Consider the following 20,645-nt stretch of genomic DNA (forward strand, 5'->3'; position numbering starts at 1 on the left):
ATTTCAACAGCACCTGGCCATATACTGCCGTTGATTATGTCTACCGACAACAAGCAAGGCTAATCTATGATATCGCATTGGAGTGCGAAATACAAGCAAAAAATTCCTGACCCGATCCGATACCTTGAACACCGAACCATCGTGTACCGGTACATGTGTGACTGACAGCCAGTATCCCAGCGACAACAGAAAGAAATAAAGGTACCTAATACACACTCTAACACCCACGAGATAAAATACCTAGGGGCCCATGACCATCACGGGCTGTCCGACCCTCCCCGAACGCCGCAGATGCCGAAACTTCGTAATATTCATAACAACCGCCTTTCGACCATGTCATTTGCTCTCCGTTTGGTCTCTCGACGCCCGTTTCAGTCGTTAAAAACGGACGAACCCGCCATCTCTCACCACGTGCCGTTGATTTCAACGCCCATGGCATTGGGCACGCCCAAAAGAACCACGTTACGCGGTGGCTGGACACCCTGGCTGATCCGCATGCAGCCGAAAACCTTCAGCTCCTTCAGTGCCGGGCAGCTCCGGAAGATTCGGCCCACGATCAAGTCGTCCGCATCCTCGCAGAAGCTGACGTCGATCGACAGGAGCTCGGGATACGTTTTGCTCTCGGAGAATACCTCTTCAAAGGCTTCTCTCCCCACATGGCGGCAGGAACTCACGTCGAGTTGCTTGAGTTTCTGCCCGGAGTGTTCCATCATGGCGCGGAACCCGTCCGAACAGAGACCGACCTTGTCCGGGTTGTCGCGAGGGACTATCGAGTCCAAGTGCCGGCACGCCGTGAAGCTGATATTCCTCAGCGGTGGGTTGCTCCAGTTGGTGAAGAGATCAGTGAACCCCTCGTCGGTTACATGCTCCGACTCCATGATGCGGAGCTTCCTGAGAGCGGTGCAATGGCTCTTGATCGCCCCAAGGACCTCGTCGTTGCATTCCGGCACATCCGCCAAGACGAGAACCTCCAGCTTGGCTCCGATATCGCGGATGAGCGAGACGAGCGCCTTGGGCGTGATCTTTTGCGTGATGCGCAGGTAGAGCTGTCGAATGGACTGCATCTTACCAATCGTCTTGACGCCCTCGCTGGTGAGCTCCTGATTGCCGTCAATCTTGAGGCGTTCGAGCTTGGGGCACCATGAGTGGAGCCTAGACACGATATTGTCTCCAAAGTGCCTATCGGTGAACCAGACGCTGAGTTTCACCAAATGCTCCCCTTTCGTAGACAGGAACTTCTCCCATCGATCCTCCGAGAGTAGGTTGGCACCGTGCAGCGAAAACGTCTCCAGCTGGATATGGCGGCTCAACAGAAAGTCCATGACTTCATCCTTGAACTGAATGGCATTCCGAAGTCTCAAGTGCTTCATCTTGGGGCAGGTTTGGAAGATTTTGATCAAGTCCTGCAATCCGAGATAGGCACAGTCATAGACCTGGATGGTGCTGGCGCTGGGCTGGAGGAAGAGGGGCAGAGTCTCAGGATTCACCAACCGGTGTCGGCTGAAGTGCTGAGCGATGGCCTCAACGCTACGCTCCGGCATATTCTCCAGGCTGTCGGCGAGATGGGCATTCTTGGCCAGGGTATTGACGCAGAGCGACACGAGGGAAGGTGCTCCGAGCTGGAAGCTGCCGTCCATGATGGTGCTTTGAACTTGGCGACGTTTTCCCACCGGCCCGGTAGAAGTGCGGTTCTTCCTCTTCTTTGCCTGCTTGTCCTTTTCGTTCAAATCCCGACTGCACGACATGCAGAGAAGGCCGCCGCCGTCGGGACCAGTTCGCGAGTATGGCGTCACCGTAAAGCGTTGGCCGCAGTCCGCACAGTTGTCCCTCTGGCCAGGGAGGGGAAGCTTGGGCAAAAAGTCCAGGTCAAAATCGTCCTCGTCGTCCTCGTTGTTCTTCTTGCGGCGTTTAGCCGCCTTTTCGGCCTTGATCTTCTCGATGGCTTGATTTTGCGCCTTCTTCTTCTTTTCTTGATCGGCATTGGACTCGGTACGTCCGTTTCTTGCGCTCCGGGTGCGAAGGCGGGTGGACGGGCCGGCTTCGGTAGCCGTCACGGCGGCCGCTTCTTCAGCGACAGACGATTCCTCGGCCACGCCATTCTGACCCTCCGAGTTTCCATGTTCGGTCGCGGCGGCTCCTCGTCGCTGTTCGGCCTCTCGTCGGATGCGGGTCGCCGATATGTTATTGACCTAGTCCAGTCAGTATACAGTAGGGCGAAGGATAAGAACCGCGAAACATGCGCCAGGCGTCGGGGGTGGAGAGGGATATGTGTTAACATACCGCCAAATAATCGGTCAAGGCCGACCGCCTAGAATTCAAGTCAGTAAAAGTGGCTAAAAGCGCAGTGTAGATGGGCAGAAGCAGTTGAACTGAGTACATACGGTCCTGTAACATGCCGCGACATATCGCCGGCTTCCGTATACGAGTTCTATCGAGTTGAAGTCCGAGGAGACCTCGTACTATAGGTAGAGCGTCGGGAATGACAGTCTCAACAGCCTCACCAGGAGGAAATAGCGTCTCTCCCTGATGAGCCGTTGAAAAAAAAAAAAACGAGTCAGCTCACAGATCGCAGAGTCCGACGCCGAAACATCCACCTGGGACGGAGGAATCCAAGGCAAAGAATGATGAATAGTCCCACTGCCTAGTTCTTGGTGCCTTGCGTCTTGGCGAGGCTTCAGATTAAACAGATTGAACTGGGAGAGATGGAAGATTTGGAGGGGCAAGTGAGGGCCGTCTGTGGGAGACGCGCAGGCAGTCTATCAACGCGACCGGTACTTCGTACACCTGTCACGTGGGTCGCAATGGCTCGTGCCCCACGGCGATGTACAACGTATTCGTACTGTACATACTTCGTATGGACCAAGGTATCGCATCACTGCATCTTGGGACAACTCGTCTCGTTCTTCTGTCTCAAAAAGCCTCTGCTTCCTCTCCTTTCCGCCTCCAGGGCGCATGAGGGTAAAGTGCGACTCAAAGGGAGGCTGTCACTTTTAGGTCCAAGGGCGTTACTCAGACTCCAGCCCCCAAGGCCTTACAGAGCCATCTCAGGCTGTTATTAATGTGGCAGACGCCCCTTGGCGGGCAAGACGGGGGGTTGTTCTAGGGTATGAGGATAAAATGGCGTGAAGGCTATGACCAACCCCATTTTTCTTTCAACGCTTTGGACTCGGCAAGCAGTCTGTCCACCTCGGTCTCGTACAGCCCATTCTCCTTCAAGTATTGGGTATAACGCTCACAGTGTTCCGCCCGGCGTTGCGCCTCCAATGCAAGGTCTTCATGTTTGTTGAAAAATTCAGACACCATAGTACGGGGTTCCTGGTCGGAAAAGGTTGGGGCGAGAAAATCGTAGAATGTGTCGGTGACGTCGGTTGGACGGCGCAACAGATGAGCAATGCAAAATGGTATGTATGTTTGGTTTGTGTTTGACTTCCCGGGATCTACTTGGCCATACCATTCCCTTCTGAGTTGGTTGCAGAGGGCATTCGTCTCGCTCTTTTCGTTCAAAACATCGCGGAACTCGGCGTGTATTTGCTTGTTCGTCTCGATCGAATCGTGACCAGTGATCCATGATGGCGGTGTGAAGACTTGACGTGGAACAGTACTTGTGAACTCCCAGTCAATTATGCCCTGGATCTGCAAATTCTCGTCCACGATGATGTTAGGGCTCCGTAAATCCAGATGATTCAAGACAAACGGGCCTTTATCCAGCTGAGGATCGATAACCTGGTGAAAAATGCGCTCCAAGTTGCACAACGCAAAGACCTCTTGTTTGATGTCGTCGATGGTGTGGTTACTAACTGGCTGCGAAAAGAAAGCTTCGATAAGGCCGAATTGGTAATTCATGTATTCCCTGGCCGAATGAAAGGTTCGCTGGGGCGTCAACCGAAGCGTGGTGGTCGCCATAGAGATGACGGGACCTAAACGAGGTTGCGACGGATCATCGGAATTCGGCATCAGGGTGCCTATCAAAGGGAACTCGAGACGTCGAAGGTCAGCCAGGATATCAATTAGCTGAGAGTAAAAGTTTCTTCTATGCGCCTCTTTGGCTTCGACGAGAGCGTTCTTGTCTAGCGGTTTGCCTGGGATGAAGTCTGCGATAAGAAACACCTGTGTTCCCACGTTGGTTTTGGTCAACTTGGCATCGCGTCCGTAAGCACGAACGTGAGGGACATGAATCCCGGTGTTACGCTCTAGATATCTGTGTCCACATCAGTGCGAGTCGAACGTGGGAAGACAGCAAGTGCTTACTGTATGGTTGTCACTTCACCTAGTAACTTCTCCCAGGGATTGTCGAGAGCGGGCTCGATCGGGACCCTGACAATCCACTGGGGCCCCTCTTGATCGAAGTCGACGAAGAAGCAGACGTTGAAGCTGCCGCTGTCCTGGTTTACAACCCGACATGGTTTGCCATTATTGTACTGTGATGCCAGAGCGCAGACGGCATCCGGGTCTAGCGACTCGATGAATGCTTTCCTCTTTTGATTGTATTGGTCGTCGGTAAGAGCAGGGAATCCCTGAGTATCAAGCCCAAGGGCCCTGGCCTCTAATTCATTGATCTTTGGCATGTTGATGTCGGTTGCATTCGTCTCGGGCGTCTGTATCCCTGTTGTAGTAGTGAAGTGAAGTAGTCGACTCCACGCCTTGGACAGGTAGCGAACTACTAGGGTCCAACTAGGCGGATGAGGCCGGACAGCATGGCTGATCCAACATTGCAGCTGCATTGATCGGTTTAGTTGTTGTTCGTTTAACCAACGCGGTACGTCTCACCATCGCGGTACTACCTCTAGAAGTAAGACAAGGGGCGGTCATTCGGCCAACAGTAGTTCCGGCTACAGCCTCACCATCACAATGTTGAGTATGCCGCGAGAGGGTGGATTAAGTAGCAGTCTCAAGTGTTTATTCCGTACTATAATTCAGCTGAGCTTAGGCCAATGGAAGAAGGCAATGGCAAGAAGTCCGCAATCGACGACCTGGTCCGATGGCGGCGCTGTCACTGTGACTGGAAGGAGAGCGACGAGTAGCGGTCACGTCAAAGTCCGCCTCAGCGGTCGAAAGCCCGGGAGAGTATCCTGGACCGTGAGTGCTGAGAGTATCAACAATATAGAAGGTCTATTCGTATTCTTATGCTGGCGCCTTCAACGGTTGAAGTGTGACTATTGGTCAGTAATTGCTTATGAACTCGTGTATTGCTTTTGATACGAGTGAAGAAAGACGAGGCACTGGAACTTCTACCTTATTCATGTTCCCTAGGTACTGTCCGATATTATCCTTCTCCACCTCCAATACAGTATCGCTCCAAACTTTGCACAGTCTTACCCTAGGTCCCGGTCACATGACTTCGCGATTTACCGAGAATCAAGGAAGGTTCAGTATCTTGACCATGCCCCTCCCCACTAGCAAGGATTTTAAATGACATCACGTGACTTCGTGTGCTTTCCTTTGGCCACCAGCACGCGTCCAGTCACTTGAGCATACCATACCGCTATCATTCAGAGTTGATGGCTTTTCTAGACTTTCGTTACATTGATTCTTCACATTCTTCACTCTTCGTGTCCTAGAGGGCTTTCCCCTTTTTAATTCCATAGTCTTGGTCCTTTCTGTCTTCACTTTTCTTCCCCTTGTATATTCTGTCTAGGTCTTCCTTTCCCTTTGAAGAACAGCCTCTGCAAAAATAAGACTCGGGTTGAGAAGTATTCCTGCATGCTTCCATGCGACATTCAGGACTTCACTCGGGGTTAACCTTCTTTTCCGGTACTTTTTCCGTGGTTGCCTAGAACCCTTCTAGTACCTAGGTATCTGTAAGTGTTTTCCCCTTCTCCGTCATTCTACCCACCTGCCCATGTTCCTGCCTTGCTCCATCTCGAGCTCCCTGCCCTTGATATTTTCAAACCTCACTTAGACCTTTTCGTTTTCTTTCACCTTCATTGTTTGTTTCCCGTCATTGCCAGGAGCCAAGGTAGTTTACCTCCTCTCCGGTTTGTCAAACGGACCCAGTCCTTGTCTTGCCCCAAACCCTCTTATTCCACACTTCCATCGTTTGACTTTTGATCCGGTGCATCCCTCCTTTCCACCATCAGTGCGAGTGCAATGACAACTCTCCTTGCACTCAGAGCACTTCCAGTTCCATTTGCAACTTGAACTCGGCATCTAGCCCAGTACCCAGTATCATTATTGTCGGTTCCAGTTCCTTGTCCCTCCGTCTTTGATCATTCCAATCTATTGTGCTTGATCCAACTCACGAGTTGCGTCCCGATTTTCCACTCGCATCACTGACATCACATTATCAACTGCAGAATTCCTTCGTTGCGGCCTGCTGCTTGGGGGCTTGTATTTCCCAGCACTTATCAAAATGCCTCGAGGTCGCCGTATTTCGACACAGCCTGATGTTCCAGCTAGTGTTCCGACCATCCAGACAATGAGTGAGTTAGAGAGTCATAATCTCCTTTCGTGGAATCCGGAGAAACTAATATCCTTGCTCCAGGCTCCCCTATTGCTGGTGGTGGCGGTGGTGGTGGCTCTGGTAGGGTGACTCGGTCTACCTCATCGACAAGTAGCCAGTCTCCGTCAACCGCTACCTCTGCTACTGCCCCTCTTGGGCTTCGGTCTCGTAGGGTTACTAGGAGCTCCCTACTTGCAAACCAGACCATGTCATCCACGTCGGGTTCGGCTGATCTCACTTCTGCGGGTGACTATTCCACTCCTGCTACGAGCATTGAAGCCACCCCAGCGCCAGCCATGGGTCTTAGCGGTCAAGCGGAGACACTCCCCCCAACGTCTGGTAAGGGCTCCCGTCTAGAAGTACAGATTACTTCACAGGAAAGAGCACCCACCGAGCGCGAGAGCCGCCGGAGCCGTTTCTCATTGGCTTCTATTCTCAACAGTGACCCGGCAGATGATTTCGGAGATTATGGGGAGGGGCCCAGCAGCTCAAACCGTGACGAGTTGATGGCCCGTCGCCTGCAAGCCGAAGAGTACCAGAGGAGTAGTGAGGTTGCCGCTGCTTCTGCCTCATATACCGCACATCCCACCCTCCGAACACGGTCATCTGTTGGTTTGGGCACCTGCGCCACTGATGATGTGCCTACCCCGTCGACCGGTCGCAAGCGGGGCCGGCCATCTCGGTCGAGCCTCCCAGGGGCGAATCAATCATCCAAGAGAGCCAGAGTCATCCTCGACTCCGACGACGCAGGAGAGGAATTGAGCGATTCAATGGAAGTGGATTCAGGTGGACGTGGAAATGTCATCGCAGATAGTGACGCTGATGCGACTTTTTCCGAAGGCTCTCTGGAGTCGAGCGACGACTTCATGCCACCTCGGAACAGATCGTCCACTGGGGCAGCCCGCTCTAACCGACGCGTTTCTACAAGGGCTGGCCGTGCTGCTCCGGCACCATTCTTTACTACTGCTCGTCAACTTCAACTTGGAAGCTTAGACGTCTCGGATCTAGAAGACGAGGCCTCCGGGTTTGCTTCCTCTGTGGACGACACTGACACCGAAGGCCAAGACGACGACGAGGACGCCGATTCCATCGATGCTGCCGTCACGCATGCCTCCCGCTTCCGGCGTAGTTTCCAACGTCCGGCCCCTACCCCACGCGCCGTCTTGGAGCGCAACCGATTGGAAAGTAACCACCCCGAGCTCAAAACAATGTGGCAGGAATTGGAGCAGAAGGAGATTCTCAAACCCGAAAGGGCCACTCAGCCTCCACGCATTTCCCGACAATTGAAGCCCTTTCAACTGGACGGCGTCGCCTGGATGCAGGCAATGGAACGCGGACAGTGGAAAGGCGGCCTGCTGGGTGATGAAATGGGTCTCGGAAAGACTATCCAGGCCGTGTCGTTGATCATGTCGGACTACCCTGCCAAAACGCCTTCGCTCGTCCTTGTGCCCCCGGTTGCTCTCATGCAGTGGGTGTCCGAGATTGCCTCATACACCGATGGGACACTCAAGACGTTTGTGTTCCATGGCACCAACAGCAAGACGAAAGGCATGACACTTAAGCAGCTCAGGCAGTTCGACGTCATCATCATGTCGTACAACAGTCTCGAGTCGATGTATCGCAAGCAGGAAAAGGGCTTCCAGCGCAGAGATGGCCTATACAAGGAGAAGAGCTTGATTCACCAGTTACATTTCCACCGCGTCATCCTGGACGAAGCACACTGCATCAAGACCCGCACCACCATGACTGCCAAGGCATGCTTCGCCCTCAACGTCACGTACCGATGGTGCCTCACTGGCACGCCTTTGCAGAATCGTATCGGGGAGTTCTTCTCCCTCCTGCGGTTCCTGAACGTACAGCCTTTCGCATCGTACTTGTGCAAGCAGTGCCCCTGCAGTTCGCTTGAGTGGAGTCTCGACCACGAGAGCCGGTGCCGGGTTTGCTCCCACGCCGGCATGCAGCACGTGTCGGTATTCAACCAAGAGCTTCTCAATCCCATCCAGAGGTTCGGAAACCTGGGTCCTGGTGCCGACGCATTCAGAAAGCTGCGCCTCTTGACCGACCGGATCATGCTCCGTCGTCTGAAGAAGGATCACACCAACGCCATGGAACTTCCCGTCAAGGAGGTCCGCGTGCACCGACAATTCTTTGGCGAGGTGGAAACCGACCTCGCCAACAGCATCATGACCAACAGCAAACGGAAGTTTGAGACGTACGTGTCGCAGGGCGTGCTGCTGAACAACTACGCCAACATTTTCGGTCTTATCATGCAGATGCGCCAGGTCGCTGACCACCCGGACCTCATCTTGAAGAAGCATGCCGAGGGCGGGCAAAACGTTCTCGTGTGCTGCATCTGCGACGAACCGGCCGAAGATGCCGTCCGCAGCCGCTGCAGGCATGACTTCTGCCGCGCCTGTGTCAAGGGCTATGTGTTTTCCACCGAGGAACCGGAGTGTCCGCAGTGCCACATCCCGCTGAGCATCGACCTGGAGCAGCCAGAGGTGGACCAAGACCAAGCTCTGGTCAAGAAGTCGTCCATCATCAACCGCATCAACATGGCCAAGTGGACCTCGTCGTCTAAGATTGAGCTCTTGGTCCGCGAAATCCACCTGCTTCGCTCCCCCAGGGCGTCTCACAAGTCGATCATCTTCTCGCAGTTCACGTCCATGCTGCAACTGGTCGAGTGGCGTCTCCGGCGTGCGGGCGTCACGACTGTCATGTTGGACGGGACGATGAGCCCAGCTCAACGACAGGCGTCCATCGACCATTTCATGAAAAACACCAACGTCGAGTGCTTCCTGGTGTCTCTCAAAGCCGGAGGTGTAGCCCTCAATTTGACCGAGGCGTCCCGTGTGTTCATTGTCGACCCGTAAGTACCACTATTCCCGTCGCCTCTTCTTCCTCTGAGTCGAAGTGGACTAACATTGAGCCTGCAACAGTTGGTGGAACCCCGCCGCCGAGTGGCAATCTGCTGATCGATGTCATCGTATCGGCCAAACTCGACCCTGCATCATCACCAGGCTCTGCATTGAAGATTCGGTTGAGAGCCGCATGGTCCTCATCCAGGAGAAGAAGACAAACATGATTCACTCGACGGTGAATTCTGACGATAAAGCGATGGAGTCCCTCAGCCCTGAGGACATGCAATTTCTCTTCCGTGGGAACTAAGTTCCTTTAGCTGTTTAGGACTTTCTTTCACAGTCACCTGTATGGTGTGCGTGTTGACTACGGAACTGGCAGAGACGCAGCGCCTACTGAATCTTGATCTATTCGGGTTTCAGGGCCTGCGTTTCAGCATGTTGATTTGGGCTCAGCACCGTCCTTTCTCTTCTTTTTCTTCTTATTTTCTATTTTCTTTTCTTTCTTTCTTTTTTTTTTTCTTTTTCGGTTTTGACCGTCCCCCACTCTTTACCTTTCTCCTTCCCTTTTGTCTTCTTTGTGTCTTTTTATACGCTTGTCTGTTTTGACAAGCGCCCGGATCAGTGGGGCCAGGGATATGATACAGGTGTGATGAGATTCTAATGATGTATTCTGGCTCTGGGCAACATGGCGTTGGTTGGTATTGCTATGGAACATGGGGAATGGAGCGCCTATCAGGGTTCTTTCGACTTCCCTTTCCGATGCAGAGCGCAGGAAACTGGACTACAGAGGTCACTGGAGTTGGTAGATGGGTGGCTATTGTTCGTCGTCCGGCACCGGGACATGGCGGCGAGGGCGTCCCAGCCGGACCGTCTATACTAGGGCTTTGCCATTTGCGTTCCTCTGTGGCACTCGGGGCTTCAGGTGCCTCCAATTATTCTGTACACGTCCAGGCCCAGTCAAGCTATACGCAGGTTTATTTGTTTTACTTTCTGTTTCTCCTTTCTCCTCCACTGTCTTCGTCTTCTCGTCTCTTCGTCCCATCGCCGTGCTAGTGAAAGTGACACCCTGGCCTTGGTCCAACCGAGGACATCCTTCGTCTCCTGGCTGAGTTTTAAGTTCCGAGGGGCTGAGGAGGGCGGTCAGTCCTGACATGGTACAAAGTAACCATAACTTGGAGACGTTACTCGGTGTATACTGGGCGTCTTGTCTTGTTCCATTCTCACCTTCATTCTCCCCTGAACCATCGTTCGCATATCGAACACGATGTCAAAGTCAAGCCAGAGGTGGAAATTCCCCGATTGTAGACCACCCAAGACACTCTGGTCTGCAGACTGCAGTCCTATTCATACTTACGCCAGACTCTCGGGTGCCGGGGAAAAGACCAAACACTACGAAGGGGCATTGTGTGTGTTTGTGGCTGGATGATGGGGCGCCTCCGCCGCCGCTCCGCGCATTGTGCCGCCGCTCCCGAAGCCAGTGTCTTGCCGGGCGGCTCGTCTCACGGCCCCAAGTACGGCCTTGCTTGACATCGACTACAAAAGGTCAACATGTCCGCCTTCCACACGTAATACGGAGCACCCCGCACTTTAATGAGTAGATAATGACAGAGTATTCCATTCATGTTCTTCGAGTCTTTTTCCGGTGATCTTTCCCCCTGATGTCTACTGAAAAGACACTTGCCGGATGACGGCGCTGTCTCTTCCCTAATATTGCTCTCTCTTCCTCCCCCGCCCCTTTTACCCTTCTTATTCCCGTCCCGTTCCTGACTCTAGATTCGGAACCATGTCGAAGAATGGAAAAAAGACGCTTAGTTGCCTTCAACGGCGGCTCCGGAAGGCCGTCGATACCCTCAAGGTGCAGAGCCGGAACTTTTGCGCGAGCTGTGTGAAGCCCTTTCGGAGAAACAAAACGCGGCGGAATGCATGCCGCAAAGGTGAAGACGACGCAGCCGCGAAACAGAACCGTGGTCCCGAACAACACATGCTTCGGCGTCCTGCGAAAACGTTCCATCCTTTCCCACGTTTACCAGCCGAGCTACGGTTGCACATATGGTCGCTCGCCATGCCCGAACGCGTGGTGAGCTTCGCGCATCCTCGGACCGACTGGGCGCAATGGCGCCCCTTGCCCAGGGAAGATGTCTTCGGGCCGCCGTTTGTGATCAATACGCTGAAGGCCTCTTTCCATAATGTTTCGCTGCTCCAGGTGAACCGCGAGGCTCGTGCGGCGGCCATGTGGCACCTGTACGGCCGAGGACCGCCGGCGCCACGCGCAAGGGAAAACGACGAAGAAAAGATGAAGATCAAAGAGCGGAGGAGTTGGGGCAGCAGCGTAAAGAAGCAATGGGACGCTGAAACGAGCCCGAAGCTTTTCAGCCCCACGCATGACACGGCGGTCATCCCGCTCCGTGACGCCCTTTTAGTCAAGGCGTTTTCTCAACCCAAGTTCGCGCCCATCGCGCGAGCGCGGCACGTCGCCCTGCTGGTGGACGAGCCCTCGCTGCGACAGCGGTGCCGATGGGAACGAGAAGATCCGCCGCCTCCCGGTTCGATGATGCGGAGAAGGCTCCACGCCCGATTGATCGTGAGGTTGATTGCCTGGCTGCCAGGGGGTGAGTGGCGACCACCGCTGCGTCCGCTCATCTGGGGGGACCTGCCCACGCAGTTCCACCACCTCAAGAGGCTGGAGACGGTGACGTTGGTGTTTAGGAAGCACCGGCTGGGATCGTCGTCCAAGCAGGAGGCGCGGACGATGCCGGGCCCTCGGACACGGATTGCGGTGTACGAACCCGCGAGGTGGGAGAGAGAAGGCGTCAACCCAGGAGGCCTGCTGGAGGATTTAATAAGTAGGGGGACAAGTCTCGAGCAGTTCTACGGGCGTGTGGGGCCGGTGTTGGCGGTAAGGGGATGTCCTGAGCTGATAGCGATGGTGAGTGGTGGTGGGGTGGGCTTCCCGCCGGGTGCGCAGTTGCGGTTTGGGAAGATCGAAGACCCTGATGCGTGGAAGGACGAGGCGTGGTACAGAGGCATGATGGCGTTGCGTGTGTCGGTTTTTATTTGTTTCAGACTGCCCATCTATTGTATGTTGGCACCGTACTGGACTTTCCAGCATTGTTTTGGCCACCTCTGACACAAGGAGAGAAAGGGGTGACGGGGGCCTATTGACAACAAGAAGCAATACTGTGAAAGGGGTATGGCGAAGAGAGCCAGGCCAGCTAGCGCCCAAGAATTCTTGTCATTTGAATTAGGCATCTCGTCCTCGTATTATTGCTTAGTCCTGCATTGTGCGGGTATATGGTTGTGTAAGGGGAGGGAGAGAGAGGTTGTGCAGCGCCGGCCGTTCTGCGACCGGCGTTCATAGCTTGCTCTTGCCGGCGTGTTGACCACCACTGCCCTCTCCAAGGTAGGTGTTTGCCAACTTGAGACTCTCGACGGCCTCGGCAACCATCTCGTCCACAATTTCAGCGGCCGGCTGGATCTTGGTGATGGCACCGGCGACTTGACCCATGAGATGGGGCAAGTCTACGTCATTGCCCTGCTCAAAGTCGTATTCAATGGGGACGATGCCCTTGTCGCAGAGCTCCCGGATGCGCTCCGGGTTCTGGTGCCAGCGGCGGATGTAGTCATTGGTCTTCATGCGGAGAGGACGGCCCGAAAGGACGAGGGTCCGCTCCGTGCCGTCAAAGTCACACGAGACGACGGCCTGCTTATGGGCCTCGGAGCAACCGGCCTCGACGGAGGCAACGAAGCGCGTGCCAACCCAGACGCCGGCGGCGCCCTGCATGAGCGATGCAGCGAGGGAGCGGCCACCCAAGATGCCTCCGGCAGCGACGACGAGGGCGGGTTGACCGCCGAGCATGGGTGGCCGGTAGGCACGAGCGACGTCGACAACGGCGGGGATGAGGACCGAGTTGGCTATATCGCCGGTATGACCACCGCCCTCGCCGCCTTGGGCGCAGACAATGTCGACGCCTAGGTCGAGAGCCTTGACTGCGTGACGCGGATGGCCCACCATGTTCATGACGAGGATGCCGGCGGCGTGGAGGCGGTCGATGACAGCACGGGGGGGTACGCCTACGGCGGAGACAAAGAGGCGAGCGCCCGACTCGATGGTGATGTCGATGAGCTCGTCTAGTTTCCCACCGGTGTAATCATGGTTCGTCTTGCGAGCCGAGCCGCCAAGCTGGGGCAGGGCAAGATCGATGCCAAAGGGCAGCGAGGGATCACGTAGGTTGGCTTTAAGCTCGGCGACGATATCGCGGAGCTGGTCCGGGGTATACTGGAAGCCCCCGATGACGCCGAGCCCGCCAGCATTAGATACAGCAGCGGCGAGCAGGCCACCGGAAGTCCGGGCCATGCCGGCAAGGAGGATGGGATGTGAGATGCCCAGAAGAGAGGTCAGCGGGGTGGTGATGGGACCACGAGCTGGGTTAGAAGACGCCGGGGGTGCTGCCATGGTGAAGATTTGTTTGTACAGGCGGTTACGATGGTTACGACAAGAGCGAGGGTATCGAGATGTCTCGTGGCTTGACGGATGGAAGGGCGATGCCGGGGGATTATATGCACAGGAAGCTGAACTCTCAGCAAGTCTTTCGTGTAGATGAAGGACGGTGTGCTGTTGTTGAAACTAAGGTGGTAATATCGGTGTATAGACGTGGTTCAGCAAATGATATGCAAAGATGGGAAACTACTTGGAGAAGGAGAAAAGGGAATGGGGGATATTACAGGGGATGTGATGTCCGGTGGGAGGTTTGGTCTGGGAGCAGCTGGCGTGGTACAGTGTCTATGTATATCTCGAAACGGCGTGGTTTGGGAAGGAGCTCTCCACATGAAACCCCCTTGTCCCTCATTTTGCGGGGCAATGAATAGCTGGGGAAACTGCATCCCGCGGTCCCTTCCCCAAGTTCAGTTGTGCCTCGGCCCGGCGACTTCCTCGTGATTTAGCCCTGGGGAGGAAGAACGAAGTACGTATAGGGTACGACGATGCACTGTACGGCGAAGTACAGTACCTCAATCTCCGGCGGCTTCACGTCTGTAGTCCAGGACTGATCAGCCTCGACTGGATTTCTTCGAATTATCAGTATATACACTCAAGATGCTTTGATTTCGATTCCCGAGCCTGAGACCAGGTGACGGGATAAACTAGGTAGCTATCAAGACCTATTAATTACTAGGTGAGCTGGATCAAGGCAGACGTCGCGTGACAAGATCCAGCGTTTTTTCTGCCATGATCGCCCAATTAAGCCTCTAATCCGCATCCATCGGGCGACATCTCTTCCCTGTCGAATAAACGTCCTTCAATCCCATTATTGTATGGAATGGGCGTGTCTGAACCATGCCCACCGATCCTCGTCGCCTCCGTACTCATACATACATTCATCGCCGTGATTGCTCAAACCCATCGACCGTTAGATGATACCCATATATACACGCATCTACCATCTCCCGCCTCAAGTCTCCCTAACCTATGTACTTTGAATGGAAAACCTCGCCTCGTCCTCTTTCTAAGCAGGTGTTGCGCTGCCGTCTACCTGAATTGCGGGAGCCGTGCTGGTACGAAGCTTTCTGAAGACCTGCTGCCCTCTGCGTCGTCCGCGGGGGCCGCCATTAATTCCGTTGCTGCTGTTGTTGTTGCTGTTGTTACTGTTTCCGTTACTGCTTCTGCTGCCGCTCGTAATGTCTCTGCCGTATCCTCTACCCCGTGGGGTCCTTGGTCCTTGTTTGACTGTAGACCGGACCGGTCGACGTCGACCCATGGCGGCTGTTGTGGTGCTTTCTCCTCTTCGACACCTTTCGGCTCCCCTTCCTCTCCAGTACGAGCCTCAGTGTCGCCGCTTGTCGTCTCCGTCGCCGGCGTTCGTGGCTGCTGAGCCGACCCCGGGCCAGCTCGCGCCCTTAACCCCCGCTCAATCGCCAATGCCGCCGCCGCCCTCCGCTTCCTTATCACTTCTTCCTCCTCTTCCTTCCGTAGCTTGCCTTCCTCAACCTGCAGATCCTCCATCGACGGTATTCTCACCGCCTCGGGGGACGCCGGAATGCTTCCCGTCGAACTATGGCCCAGTCCCACCGTGCTGGCCTCCGAGTGCGTCGAATTGATCGTCGCCCCCGACACCGTCCGCGACACCGGCCGCGACGTCGACCCGGTCCTCGCCCTCCGCTTGCCCTTGCTGCTACGCGTCCGCCCACTCTTCCCACTACTCCTATCGTCCCCCGTCCCCGTACCCCCCACCTTGGCCAGAACCATGGCAAACTCGTCGTCCAGAGGCACCGCGTCTTCGTCGCCCTCCCCGTCGCTGGGGAACAAATCACCCCGCGACCGGTACGAGTCCGACGTGTCCCCCGACCCCGTCGTGCCGCTTCGATTCCTGCCGCCCCCCGTGGTCCGGTTGGCCGCCCCCGTCCCACCGAAACCACCTGCGCCTTCATCGTCCGAGTCTTCCCTGTGCCCATCCAGCAGCAGCGGCTCGTCCTCTCCCGCACTCGCCTGGTAGCCCGGATCGCCGTGCTGTCGCGGGTGGTCCTGGAGATCCGCCGCGCTGGGCCTGTATCGCAGCGTCTTGCCCAGCTTCCACGGCAACCGGCCCAGGAACCCGATCGGCTGCGTGCTGGGGATGATGGTGGGATCTTGGTCCGCGCTCCCCAGCCGCCGCCCGCCCCGCGTGCCGTAGCCCATGCTCATCCCCCTCCTTCGCTTGGGCTGTTCCTGCAGGGCCCCGTGGTCCCCGTGGTGCCGCCGCTGCGATCCCGTGCCCGCCAGCAACCTATCCCAGTGCTCCTCGCCCCAGCCGCCCAGTATACCGCCGCCGGTGCTGCCGCCGGCTCCGCCCTCGAATTCGTCCTCGGCGTACCAATCGTCGTAAAAATCGAACACGTACTCGGCCCGGCCCCGCGCCCGTTCCCTCTCCCGGCGCCGGCGCGCACGCTCTTCGCGGTCTCCGAGACAGGGCGTCGTGCATTGTTCGAGGCAGGCCGCGAGGGAGACGAGACACGGGTTGACATAGTGGTGCTGGAAAGACCAGATACCCGCAGCTGCCGTCTCTGTTACCTCGCCGGCGTTGTATGATATGCGGTTCCAGCTTTGTCGGAGTCGTGGGTCTTCGAAGAACGTCATGATGATGGCGATAATGTGTGGTAGGATCGACGGCGGGGAGGAGATCAAGGGTGTGGCGACTCGGTGACGAGACAACGGAGGTTTCGACGAGATATGACCGGGTGTCGATAAAGAGTTGGCGCTCTCGAGGAAAATGGAAGTCGATGCGAGACGCGATGTTTTACGTAGGTGCCGCCCAGAACGTCAACGACCCGATTCGGTCATAGTAGCGCATTGAATTCGACTCTGTGGGCGTTCTTCCTCAAGATGGAGACGGATCGAATGGGACGTGTCGGAAAGAAGGAATCCAATGGACGAGGCGACAGATGATTCAAAGAAGACGCCACGGACAGACGCGGGTTCGAATCGGCGCTGGTCGATGTGCCGCCGCCTCCGAAGGTAGATATGAGGCCAATGGTCAAAGTCCAGCACAGGTGAAGGTAGCCGAGTAATGTGCCCTGTTGGAAGCTGCTTTGGATAGTATCCCTCCGGTCTCAATATTGGACTTTCGTCATAGCAGCAGATCTGACCAAGTGGGAGCAGAGGTGGCAGGTTGACCATTCTGGCACGGACTGTGGAGTCCGGGTCCCGCACGTCACCCACCAGTTGATATCGACTCGATTTCGTCGTCTCCATGAACAAAGAGAAGAGACTGAACGGCACGAATTCTACAGCAAGACGCAATGTTTCCTGTCCGGGTCTAAAGAATCGCAGGATAAGTTTATTTGTTAGGACAATACGCCTAATTTATCATAATACACGGTAGACAACTGTGACACAGCGAATCAGCCCCGAGGTGGCCGTGGAGCAGGCGTCAGTTGACCACCTGTTGTCGTCTGATATAGAGCAATGCCAATGGTACAGAATTGCGCATATTGATAAAGCATGCGCCCAGTCCTGGACATCCTCGCAAGATATGTCCACCGAGGCCCAAGTACCCAAGATGTTGGCCATACCCAAATCCAAAACCAATCAGCGTAACGTGTAGACGCAGTGTCCAAACCGCATAGGACGCCATGTCGACACGTTGTGAACGTCTGACACGCATATATACCCAGTAGAGTCGATACGGGTGCCAAGCCATCCAGTGTAATATAGGCGTGCATTGTGTGTCGCCGGGGTAGCTACCATTGTCCTCGTCTGGAGTCTATTACAACTCTGACCAGACAACTCTGATTGCCGTTGTTTTCCACCACCAGCAGCAGCAGCAGAAATCTCTGCCGCTGAATCAGAGCAGATGCGTCCCTGCGGCCCATGTCATAGCCGGTTTGGAGTGCGCGACTAGCAGACTGTCACCACATAGTCTGGTCTTGATCATCCACTCGCATCCCCGTCTCCCAGTTGGGCCCCCGACATGCGGCGTTCCATCTCCTCCTAGTGGCCGTTGGTCGCGGCTTGCGGAATCGCCGCCGGAACGGGTGGCCGTTCTGGGCCATACGGTCGCGAAGCTGGCGCGGTCTCCGTGGCCTGCGGCTGCACCTCGGGCTGCAGTTCCTCTTCCGTGTCGTCGTCGAATTCTTCGCTATGATCCTCGTCGTCCTCCTCGTCCGAGTATTCGCTCCCCTCTTCCCCCTCCACGCCATGGCCGTTGTTGTCGTCATAGCAGCTCTCCAGCGTCGCCGTCATGGCAGGAGGCACTTTGCGACCCTGTTGCTGCATCTGCTCGATGATACTGATGAGCTTCTCGGCCTTCTTCGTGGCTTCGACGGTCCTGTTCCGCATCCCCTCGCGTTCCTCGGCCATGCTGATGATGCTGGCGTTGGTCGCCTCGTGTCTTCGCTTCAGAATTTCGTTCTCCTTCTCAAGCCTCTTGGTCTTTTTGGACATCTCCTCCATTTCCTTCCGAAACGTGAGAAACAAATCGTTACTGTTGTTCAGGGTATCCTCAACCTTGGCCCATTAGCCGAAGGGAACTGGGTCGGGCATGGGGCACCCTGTTCCGTCCACGTACCTGTTTGAATTTCTCAACGTAAATGTTGAGTTGATTCCTGAGTTCCGTCTCCGTCTTGGAGAAAGTCCGCACCTGCTCCTGGAGTTGCCGTGCCTTAGTTGCCTCCGCCTCGGCATTCTTCCTCTCTCGCTCATACCGGGCCATATGATACTGCACCTCCAGCTCCTTGGTCCGCATCTGTGAGTGGAAGTGCAACTCGCGCAGCTCGTATTGCTCGATAAACGATTTGAACCGGTTCCGGAACCTTTGCTTTGCTGTTAGTCCACCCCGAAACTGTACCCCGCTTGGAAATGCGCAGGTGATGTTGGTAAGAGTTAGTGGCCACATACAGTGTCTCGATATTCATGTCGACTACCTGCTTTCGCGGATGGTCTTTTTCTTCCTGGATGCCTTCTAGCTTACCCAGGAGGGCCGCGTACTTTTCATCGTAGGCTGCCGTGTTGTGCTTGAGGTTGTCTTGGAGCGTCTTGTTGTCGTTCTGCCATCAGGTTAGCCAAAGATAGATTGACAGAAGCCACATGATACAATGCGTGGGCGCCACACCTTATATTTGTTGTTGTCCTTCTGGAGCTCTCGACAGAGCTTCTCCAGCTTATCCTTTAGACCGACAGTCTTGCTGAGTTCGGTGCGGTTTGCATCTTTCTCTTTTTGAAGTGTATCGCCTCTCTTCTTGTTCTTTTGGTTCTCTCGCTCCATCCGTCGCATTTCTGCAAGGAGCTCACTTGATCTACGCGTAAGGTGTTCGATCTTTTGCATGTCGTTCATCTTGGACACCTGTTGCATCATCTCCCTATTCGCACGCTTGACTTCTCGTTCTATAATGGTTACCCTGTCAGCCATGAACTAGGTAGGTCGGTATCCCTGAAATGAAAGTCTTTGTTGTAGTCCCGGTTAATATGTCTCCAGCCGGCATTCGCACAAGGCAGTGAGTATAGAAGCAGCCTTTGAGCCGTATGGGCAGCAGCAGGCCCCGTACGAAGATGAACGCGCAACACAAGAACCAACAAAACAGAGGTTATTACCCACTCACCAATCTCAGCTTCTTGGTCTTTCTCCCCCGCAGCATCCTGCTCTAGCTGAGCGATTCTGTGTTTGAGGAGCTTAGACGCATTCGCGTCGACCGCCTTAAGACTCTTTTGCTGCTGCTTGGTCTTCTTTGGCGTAGCAGTGCCTGCATGGTTTTGGCCATTCGGCACCCCCGAATCGACCGAGGTCCCTGACATGGCGTAAAATTTGGTGGAAGAAGAGAGTGGTTGGTTCTATTGTATATACTCGTGCGTCGAATGCACCGATGCTCGAGGTAACGGTTTTTCTGTGACGCCCACCCACACTGTCGCCCTCGGCTGTTATCCGTATATCCTAACTCGAGTCTGCAGACGTGTTGTCGGACAGTTCGTGCATCCGCCTACGCCTTCCTCGCTACTCGGTGGGATGGGAGACGGGCTGTTCGTCTAGGGACTGGCGGGACGAAAAAATGGGAACACGGCGCCGAAAGCGCAATGCGGAAATCAAAGTTGATGTGGTGAGGACGCAAGTTGTGTCATCTACGAAGGATGCAAGTTCTGCGTCTGCTATGCTGTGCGTTTATGTATCAATTCGCTCGTCCTTTTCGCAAGATTTGGGCGTCGATTTCGATTGAAGAGGGAACGGAAGCATGAGGTCAGGTGCGCAGACTCGATTCAGGTAGTGTACAGAGTATTAGATAACTCCCGCTTTGGTAAATGGTGCCTGCCCTCTGGGCCCGAATAGAGGGACGGAAGCTGCGGATGCAAACGAATGGTGTTGTATGCCGAAACAGAGTAGGATTGGACGGATAATGTGGGGCACCCATAGAAACATCGTACGAAGTTGTCCCTCGAAATTCACCGGATAAGAGAATAGGCCTTAATAAATCAGTTATAAGGACTCGAGACTCGATATACAATTACCATACCACGTTAAGACTATATATTCTCATTAATTTCTTCAGTAGGAGACTAGTTAGCCTTTTCATACACTAGTGTATCACCATATGCGGTATAGTCTTAGACAGGCATGCGACCGCCCACTTTCGAGTATCCGTTGGGTACAAAAGGTACAAGGTACTTTGTTGTATGAGTACTCATATTACTGGGGGTAGGTACCCACGACTAGCATGGTACAACTAATTAGCGTGGGAAGAAATTTCAGGAGCCTGGTTTCCCTGTGCTTTCCTGATCCACTGTGGCGCGACAGTACCTCAGCTGCAGGTGGGTGCTCTTGCCGTTGAATCCGTCGCGCTCAAGGGGTTTCGTAGCTTGTCGATGCTTCAACATTTGGGACCATATA

General features: G+C 54.9%; 7 protein-coding genes across 7 annotated transcripts; 2 read left to right on the plus strand and 5 right to left on the minus strand.

Annotated features, from left to right (window-relative positions):
• Nucleotides 1-7: 7 nt before the first annotated feature.
• ACRALDRAFT_2056563 (uncharacterized protein) lies at nucleotides 8-2,663 on the minus strand. The gene is made up of 3 exons (XM_071021774.1): nucleotides 2,382-2,663; nucleotides 2,281-2,308; nucleotides 8-2,189 (listed from the first exon to the last, which is right to left on the minus strand). The coding sequence occupies exons 1-3, from the start codon at nucleotides 2,402-2,404 to the stop codon at nucleotides 405-407; spliced, it is 1,836 nt and encodes a 611-aa protein (XP_070879511.1). The 5' UTR covers nucleotides 2,405-2,663; the 3' UTR covers nucleotides 8-404.
• A 466-nt stretch (nucleotides 2,664-3,129) lies between these two features.
• ACRALDRAFT_2024460 (uncharacterized protein) lies at nucleotides 3,130-4,565 on the minus strand (the record flags this gene model as incomplete). Its single annotated transcript, XM_071020225.1, has 2 exons — nucleotides 3,130-4,198; nucleotides 4,249-4,565. 2 exons carry the CDS (start codon nucleotides 4,563-4,565, stop codon nucleotides 3,130-3,132), a joined length of 1,386 nt encoding a protein of 461 aa, XP_070879512.1.
• A 2,968-nt stretch (nucleotides 4,566-7,533) lies between these two features.
• ACRALDRAFT_2079902 (uncharacterized protein) lies at nucleotides 7,534-9,607 on the plus strand (the record flags this gene model as incomplete). The annotated part of the gene is made up of 2 exons (XM_071022371.1): nucleotides 7,534-9,308; nucleotides 9,379-9,607. Coding segments are annotated over 2 exons (2,004 nt in total), but the record flags the coding sequence as incomplete, so codon positions are not given.
• Nucleotides 9,608-11,083: 1,476 nt separating this feature from the next.
• Nucleotides 11,084-12,427, plus strand: ACRALDRAFT_2015520 (uncharacterized protein; the record flags this gene model as incomplete). The annotated part of the gene is made up of 1 exon (XM_071019806.1): nucleotides 11,084-12,427. The coding sequence occupies one exon, from the start codon at nucleotides 11,084-11,086 to the stop codon at nucleotides 12,425-12,427; it is 1,344 nt and encodes a 447-aa protein (XP_070879514.1).
• A 225-nt stretch (nucleotides 12,428-12,652) lies between these two features.
• Nucleotides 12,653-13,753, minus strand: ACRALDRAFT_2092548 (uncharacterized protein; the record flags this gene model as incomplete). Its single annotated transcript, XM_071022593.1, has 1 exon — nucleotides 12,653-13,753. The coding sequence occupies one exon, from the start codon at nucleotides 13,751-13,753 to the stop codon at nucleotides 12,653-12,655; it is 1,101 nt and encodes a 366-aa protein (XP_070879515.1).
• An 818-nt stretch (nucleotides 13,754-14,571) lies between these two features.
• Nucleotides 14,572-16,840, minus strand: ACRALDRAFT_2050738 (uncharacterized protein). Its single transcript, XM_071021591.1, has one exon. It carries the CDS (start codon nucleotides 16,406-16,408, stop codon nucleotides 14,825-14,827), a length of 1,584 nt encoding a protein of 527 aa, XP_070879516.1. The 5' UTR covers nucleotides 16,409-16,840; the 3' UTR covers nucleotides 14,572-14,824.
• A 945-nt stretch (nucleotides 16,841-17,785) lies between these two features.
• ACRALDRAFT_2081737 (uncharacterized protein) lies at nucleotides 17,786-19,447 on the minus strand (the record flags this gene model as incomplete). Its single annotated transcript, XM_071022407.1, has 5 exons — nucleotides 17,786-18,277; nucleotides 18,339-18,582; nucleotides 18,668-18,816; nucleotides 18,882-19,153; nucleotides 19,369-19,447. Coding segments are annotated over 5 exons (1,236 nt in total), but the record flags the coding sequence as incomplete, so codon positions are not given.
• Between the last annotated feature and the right edge of the window lie 1,198 nt (nucleotides 19,448-20,645).

This window comes from Sodiomyces alcalophilus, assembly GCF_042370955.1.
Source record: "Sodiomyces alcalophilus JCM 7366 unplaced genomic scaffold ACRALscaffold_1, whole genome shotgun sequence".
In the NCBI taxonomy this organism is placed as follows: domain Eukaryota; kingdom Fungi; phylum Ascomycota; class Sordariomycetes; order Glomerellales; family Plectosphaerellaceae; genus Sodiomyces; species Sodiomyces alcalophilus.